This window comes from Gracilinanus agilis, chromosome 3, assembly GCF_016433145.1.
Source record: "Gracilinanus agilis isolate LMUSP501 chromosome 3, AgileGrace, whole genome shotgun sequence".
Lineage (NCBI taxonomy): Eukaryota > Metazoa > Chordata > Mammalia > Didelphimorphia > Didelphidae > Gracilinanus > Gracilinanus agilis.
Genome location: NC_058132.1, coordinates 172,731,944 through 172,739,124, shown reverse-complemented (window position 1 = coordinate 172,739,124; position 7,181 = coordinate 172,731,944). Strand labels below are relative to the sequence as shown.

At 40.4% G+C, this 7,181-nt stretch overlaps 1 protein-coding gene across 1 annotated transcript in view; it reads right to left on the bottom strand.

Moving 5' to 3' along the window:
* Positions 1 to 3,499: 3,499 nt before the first annotated feature.
* The window catches only part of ENDOD1 (endonuclease domain containing 1), a 37,670-nt gene continuing 33,988 nt past the window's right edge, over positions 3,500 to 7,181 (bottom strand). The window contains exon 2 of the mRNA XM_044666236.1: positions 3,500 to 4,699. Within this exon, the coding sequence (XP_044522171.1) occupies positions 3,500 to 4,699 (1,200 nt within the window). The remainder of the gene's footprint in view (positions 4,700 to 7,181) is intronic.

Here is a 7,181-nt window from a genome sequence, read left to right as displayed (position 1 = left end):
GGAAGAAGGAGAATATGGATAGATGAAATCGACAGGCAATTCCCAAACCTTATTTGAGTTAGCGACTTCCTTCCCGTCAACCTCTCACCAGACTCCCTAGCAAGCTGCAGTCAGACAACACGCATTTGTTTGAGTTCCCACAGGGTATTCTGTACTATAACTTGAATTTTGAGCTGTAAACTCAAAAAGGTCAAATTGTCACTTGTTAAGTACCGTGGCTCCCCCTTCCTCTGACTTGTCTTCAGTCTCCCGGTCCGTCTTCAGTTGGAAATGGTACCCAGAGAATGAGCTAACCAAAAGCTGGGAAGGGCCAGGGAAAAGGAAGAGAAATAAAAGGTCTAGATAATGCCCAAATTGCACATAAGGCTTCTTCAACAGGATGCTGAGAAGTAAGCAGTTTGACAGAGTAGACAGAGGCCAGTTTGGGCATCAAGATCAGGGTTCAGGTGTTGTTTCTGACATTTACAACAGTCTAAGCCACGCGATTTGAGTTGCCATTTAAATTCTAAGGCTATTTATGTAACAGGTGTCCATTGCTTAGGTGTAGGGAGTTTCTACACCAGGGATTCCATACACTGAAGGGATCACAAATCTGGAACCCCCCTCAATAAGTAATAAAATAAAATAAAATCACATATAGATAATCCTTCCACAAAGCTACAATCAACATGGAAGGGCGCCAACAAAATCCTTAGGACAGAAATAAGATTTGCAATCTCAAGATCCCCCTTCAATCAAAGCTCAAACAAAAAGATGGTGTTTGTGCTATTCCCCAATGTGATCTCTTGCCAGGGCTTCATGAAAAACAGCAAGCTAATCTTAGCAAGCAGAAGGAATCACCAATTACAGTAGACATGCTCAGTTCAAGTATGGCTGCCCTGTTTCTTTAACTCTAAAGACATTTTACTTCCTTCACCTTTTTCAGTGCTCTTTCCTAGGAAGGCCACAGTTTGTGTGATACAAGGAACTCAAGGGTTAAATAAATCATTATTTAGTTAGTAGACAAGTTTGGAAGGAGACCAGGCCCAAACACTACTTTTGGGTCTGTCATGCGTTGTGGCTAGATGGGATCAGTAAACTTTCAGGGGAGAATACCAAAGATTCACCTTCATAGAACCTGGAGAAAGTCACTTTTTCTTTACAAAGACCAGGAGTGAGCACTGGAGTAATAGATTAAGTCTGGTAGGGAGAGAAGATACCCAGGTTCTAATCGTGACCCTACCGCTAACTAGCTGTGTGATTTTGGTTATGCTATTTATTTTCTATTTATTTATTTATCTATCACTTTCCTCATTTATAAAAGGGGAATGTCCCTTTCAGCTTTAAAATTCAATGATTATATTGTGTCCTCTTCCTACAATTCTATGAATCAGCTTTATCAATATAAAACATTAAGAAATCAGCATTCCTTGCTCCCTAAACACTTTCATAGTTCATAGGATCATAGAATCAGAACCAGCAAGCACCTCAAAAGTCACCTAGTCCAACCCTTTCAGTTTAGTGATGAGGGCCAGGGAAGGCTAAGTAACTTACCCAGGATTTTGAAACCAAGTCCTCTGACTCCAGAGTCAATACTCCTTCCACTGTACCATGTTGCCAATGGAAAGTTTGGATTGGCCACATATATTATAGTAAATGAAAGAAGGTTGCTTGAGCATTATTAAATTAATCAAAGCCCTAACTATTGACTATATCTTTCGATCTCAAACCTGTCAAAGCTTGTGTTCCAAGTCTCATATCAGGATACCTTACTGGCTGCAGTTCTCTTTAAATGAAATGTGATGATCTTTTTTCAGTCCCTCTACTTTTATTTCATTAACATTTTTCAACCACCATTCCAATGCAAATGGCAAATGACTAGCCTCAATATCCATCGTAAAAATGTTTTCCTTCCTAACTCTTAATTTATGAATCTGACTTTTTGATGATAGAATGCAAAGGGCAGATCACCCCAGGATCAGGGTTTCATATCCAGCTTCCTCTCAATTTACAGCTCTTCCTCTGACCCCTCGGTTTTGTCAGAATGATTCAGTCATTGCCATGGGCGATGATTCAGTATCTGAAACAAAGTAAATCCCGAGGAAGGTGGTTTTGCTTTCTCAAATGGTTCAGGCTAATGAATGTATCCTGAAGAGGTAGGAAAACAGAGATGTTTATTTGCAGCGATCTCAGGCTTCATGACCTATGATTGTGGGAAGTCTTTAATTTCCTAGTAGGTTATGACTGGAAGGAGGATGTATTATGAGTCTTAAACACACTAACCTGTGAGATATTACTTAACGAAGGTTTGAGTTTCGTGAGATGCTTTTTAGCAGCTTTCTCTCTACTGAAAATACATGAACTTGAATTCTTCTAAATATAAGTTGTTGTTGGTGGTTTTTTTTTTTCTAAACAAAATAACTCTTTAAGGAATCATTTAAAGTGCTTTGGTTGTGTCGAATGCTTGCCTTGATGCATAGGGACATTTGTTCATTAAATTGAATTGAATAGAAGCCCAGATTAATTTGGTCATTGTTTTGGTCTCAGTATGAGATTTTCAGGTGAGCCTTCAGTTGGTCTGAGTCTCTTGGCTTGGTGAAAGATTCCATTAGCTCTCTAATACTACACAAGCGCAGACAAAGTTTTGATCTTGAGTTCTCATTCTTCCTGGGCATTTGCCAGAGAGAAGAATATTATACTTGCCGAGTGCCAAGAGAATTCTGGACTCGCTTTCCCACCTCATTAGGTCACATTTTTCAAAAACATCCACTATCTGTAGGTTTTATATAGTGCTGATCAACTGAGAAAAATAAAAAACCAGAACTAGAACGGGAGGGGCTTTGAAAGTCCAAGGAATCTTCTTGGGCTGTGGCAGTCCTCTAACCCAAGCTTAATGAAGCTTTCAGTTCCTCAGGCTGGTAGTTTTACAACTTGATCCAAGATCATAATGTTAGAAGAAGATTCAAGAATCAGGTAAAAATATGTATGGTGGACTTTGTTGTCAGACTCTATTGAGTTCGATTAGATTAGATGAGAAGAATCAGATGTCAAAAAGAGGCACAAATCTCCTTATCTCAGTTTTTAGGAAACATTTTGCATTTTTACTCTCTTAACTCTCAAATATCACCAGCAACCACATATCTCCTTAGGTGTAGGCCTTTCTGAGGAAATAGCAACTGCCATTTCCTTACTCTACTAATAGTGAAGAACTGAAAGTGTTTGTGGCTTAGAAAAAGCTAAATACCTCACCAAACTAGACTGTAGAGCCATAAGATAAGCTAACCCTCAACTTTCAGCCCTCAACACTTTGCTAGCAAAAAATCTAAACTGCACTGTCATTTCTTTGCAACTGTATGCAGTTTCCCCTTGATCTCTAAGTCAATTTGCAATATTATAAGTGCCCAAAATGACATGTGAATTAAGAGCAGGAAGCCACATGTTGAAAAGAGGAATCACTCAGTTTCTCTCTTAAGGAAAGTCAGAATCCCAGTGGATGGATTCTCTTGCTCCATTTCTCCTTCTACAACTCCCCAGAGATGTCATAAGATATCTTAGGGCAAATTCGTTTACAGATACTAAAAACCACATGAAATAGGCTGCCAAAAGAGCCAAAGGCAGTGTCCAGGACCAGACAGAAAGTGCCCCCAAGGCCCAATGCAATATCTTTAAGGACAGTTGGGATGGCACAAACTGTGTATATGGGAAAACAGACAATGTCTACAAGGACTCTGAGTGGGATACTCAGAATTCGGCAAATGGTTTTCAGTAGGCAGCAGAGGATGCGGAGAAGGGCCCTGATGATTTGGACAATGACCTTGATCACTTTCCAGGGAATGCTCACCAGCTCTTCCCCAATGGTCATGAAGTATGACACTGTTGCCGAGCACATCCTGTGGACTCCATTTTCCAGAAGACTGATAAATTCCCTAATAGCATACCATATGCAATAGAGAACATTTTTCAGTATTCCAACCATGAGGTAGTATATTAATTGGAAAAGTTTGACAAAAGGAGTAGCAACAATGCTGCCAATTGTTCCGAGTAAACTGCTCTCAGTGGCTTCGTCTGGCAGTAACTGAGCAGACCGTTTGTTCCGAGCACCGGATAATTGTTTAGAGCTCAACTTGGCCTGGAGCGTTCTCTCTTCATCCTGGACATGATTAACCATTTCTAATATTTTTTTCATTTTCTCTGTGTCTTGGTCTGCTTCCCCACAATTGTCTTGGAACAGCTGAGTCTTGGATGGAAGCAACTTCTCAAGATCCTTCACCATCACATCTTCTATGATATCCCCATCTCTCATATGCTTGATGAATCCCATAGCCCACCCTCCAGGTGCAGCACAGCATGCAGCCAACCAAAGAAAATCAGGGACAGACACTTTGTCCTTAACTCTGTGGTCTGAGGGCACTGCTCCTGTAATGACATACAAGTCATCCCTATTTCCACAGTACGGGGCCAAGGCAAGATCCATTAAGCTATTCACATTCATGTACCACCTTTCCATGAACGTTTGAGTCATAGGTGCGGCATTCGTGAGGGTGTATGTTGCCACCTGGAAATCATCACTGTTAAGGGAGCTGAGGTACAGTTGTCCTTTTTGATAATCGGAATCCAGATAGTCAGTACTTAGGGCTTGTTTGCTTCCAAGATTGTTCACAGAGGTAACAGCATCCTCTTCATTCATCATTTCTGAAAAGTTGCTGTTGGGATCATCTATCTAAAAAATAAGAGAGAATACGATAATTAAGTCAAAACTCCATAAAACATGTCCTTGACTAAAAAGGAAGCATATTCCCTCCATTTATTTTCAGGTACTTGTTGTATTTTGAGCACTGGTGCTGAACAATGGAAGAGGTACAAAGTTGAAAAAAGCACCATAGGAGGTGCCCAATTAATTGGGAAATGCCTTAATAAATTATAGCAAATGGATGGAATGGAATAATATTATCCTGTAGGAAATGATGGAACCTGTTTCAGAGAAACTTGAGAAGAGTTGCATGAATTGATACAGATTAAAGTGGACAGAACCAGGAAGGTCATTCATGCTATGACAACAGCATTATAAAAATGAATTCTGAAAGACTTAAAATCTCTGACCAAAACAATGATCCACCATGATTCCAGAGGGATGATTATGAAGAATGTTACCCACCTTCTGATGGAGATGATATACTATACAGAATAGGACATACATTTTTGCATAAGGCCAATTTAGACATGTGGTTTTCCTGACAATGGATATTCAATACAACAATTTTATTTTAATTTCCTAGAGTCAGGGGGTAAAAATGGCAGAGAAAAAAATATTTAAATTACATTGTCCTTATATTGATGTGGCTTCCAGCCTAGTAAAGGCCTAATCCATAAACACAGATAATTCCAATACATAAATATTATACAACAAGGACATTAGAATAATAGTAGAACAAAGTACACCGTGAGGTTGTTCTCCTATTCTGAGAGGGAAGGTGATTACCAACTGTGGAGAAGTCAGACAATTTTGGGAAAGAAGTGGCACTTCAGTTGGGCTTTCAAGGACAGACAGGAAAATCATTCAGAAAATAGAGGAAGGAGAGCACCTAAGTGGCTCAGTGGATAGTCCTGGAGACAGGAGGTCCCGAGTTCAAATCTGGTTTCAGACACTTCCTAGCTCTGTGATCTTGGGCAAGTCATTTAACTCCAATTTCCCAGCCCTCACCACTCATTTGCTTTGGAACTAATACTTAGTATTGATTCTAAGACAAAAGGTAAAGGTTTTAAAAAAGAAAGAAAAGATAATAGAGAAATGGAGGCCATTCTCAGGAGAGGAAACATGCTTAGTTCTGACAGGGTTATAGTGAAAGACATTAATGCATTCACTATTAACTAGAAATAATTTTAAATGTCCTATGTTAGGAATTACAACAGTGATTATAATATTGAACAACAGAGAGTTCATTCCATTTACACATCTAATTTAGCCTAGTATTTTGGAATAAAGATGTATGATACTAGTGCTATTGATTATAAACTCAAAGGATCTAGTCAGAGAGAACCAACTGGGCATGGTGTGCAGAGAGCTGGCCTCAGAATCAGGATGACCTGTGTTCAAGTTCCACCTCTGACATACTTTGGCTATATGAAGTCACTTAACATCCCAGGTCTCCCCAGCGACCCTCTAAGACTGTAAGTTGCAAAATAGTTGACAATCTACACTGGTGGAGTGAGTTTCTTCACAAGGAGGTTTCCCACAGGGAGGAAATAACATGTCCAAACAAAACAAATCTAATTTTAAAAATGAAAGCTACAATGAAGTCTGTCCTATATTCAGAGAGGCTACATGATGTATGGGGTGAGTATTGATGGTAGGGGGATTGTATCAAGACTCCCGACTCCCCCACCTTGTTAGCTTTCAATGGGCCAGATCAGCTATTCGCTCCCTACCCCAGGGAAAACCTATGAGGGAATTATCTCAAAAAGGTTCCCAACTGGCAAAGCTATAGTGGGGATGTTGAAGGAAGGTGTTGGGGTTCAGTTGTGACCTTAATGGATGGGATCCCACCCTCAAAGCCAGCCCTATTGAGACAAGCCTCCCACAACTCCTAAGTAGAAGTAGCTTTACCCCTCAAGATGGAGAGAGGTCTGCCCCTCAGTCCCAAGATCAGTTACCTCCCCCCTCAGTGTAACTGCTCCAGACTCTAAGTATCAAACTATCAGGGGATTATTAAATGGCAAATTAAATTCAGTGTACAGGGGAAGAAAGTATAGGGAAATCAAGGAAGGAGGGAAAGGATGAACTTCACTATCAGCTAAGTCTTCTCCCCAGAGAGCAGCTCTGGACTTCTTCTGTGGCTTGGTCACAGTAGCTAACTCTCTCTTCCCCCTCCCCCCCCCTACAGTCTCCTATCAAATATTTCTAAACTCATATAAAAGGGAAGTAACAGGATCAATGGATTCAGGCAGGATCGGGGAAGGGACCCCTTCTCATTCAAGTCCGTTCCCTCAGGAGTCCGGACTCTCCGGCCAAATTGGAGAACTGCTATTCAATGTCTTCTTTGCTGGTATTTGTGATCTCCCAATAGTCACACATAAAAGTACAGAGGAACCCAATTCACTCAGGATCCACTCTACCATCCAAACCTTCCAACCAAAGAACCAACCCCCAGCTCCTCATTGATGACTTTGGTAATTTGGGGAGTTATTAGCTAAAGAAAATGTCA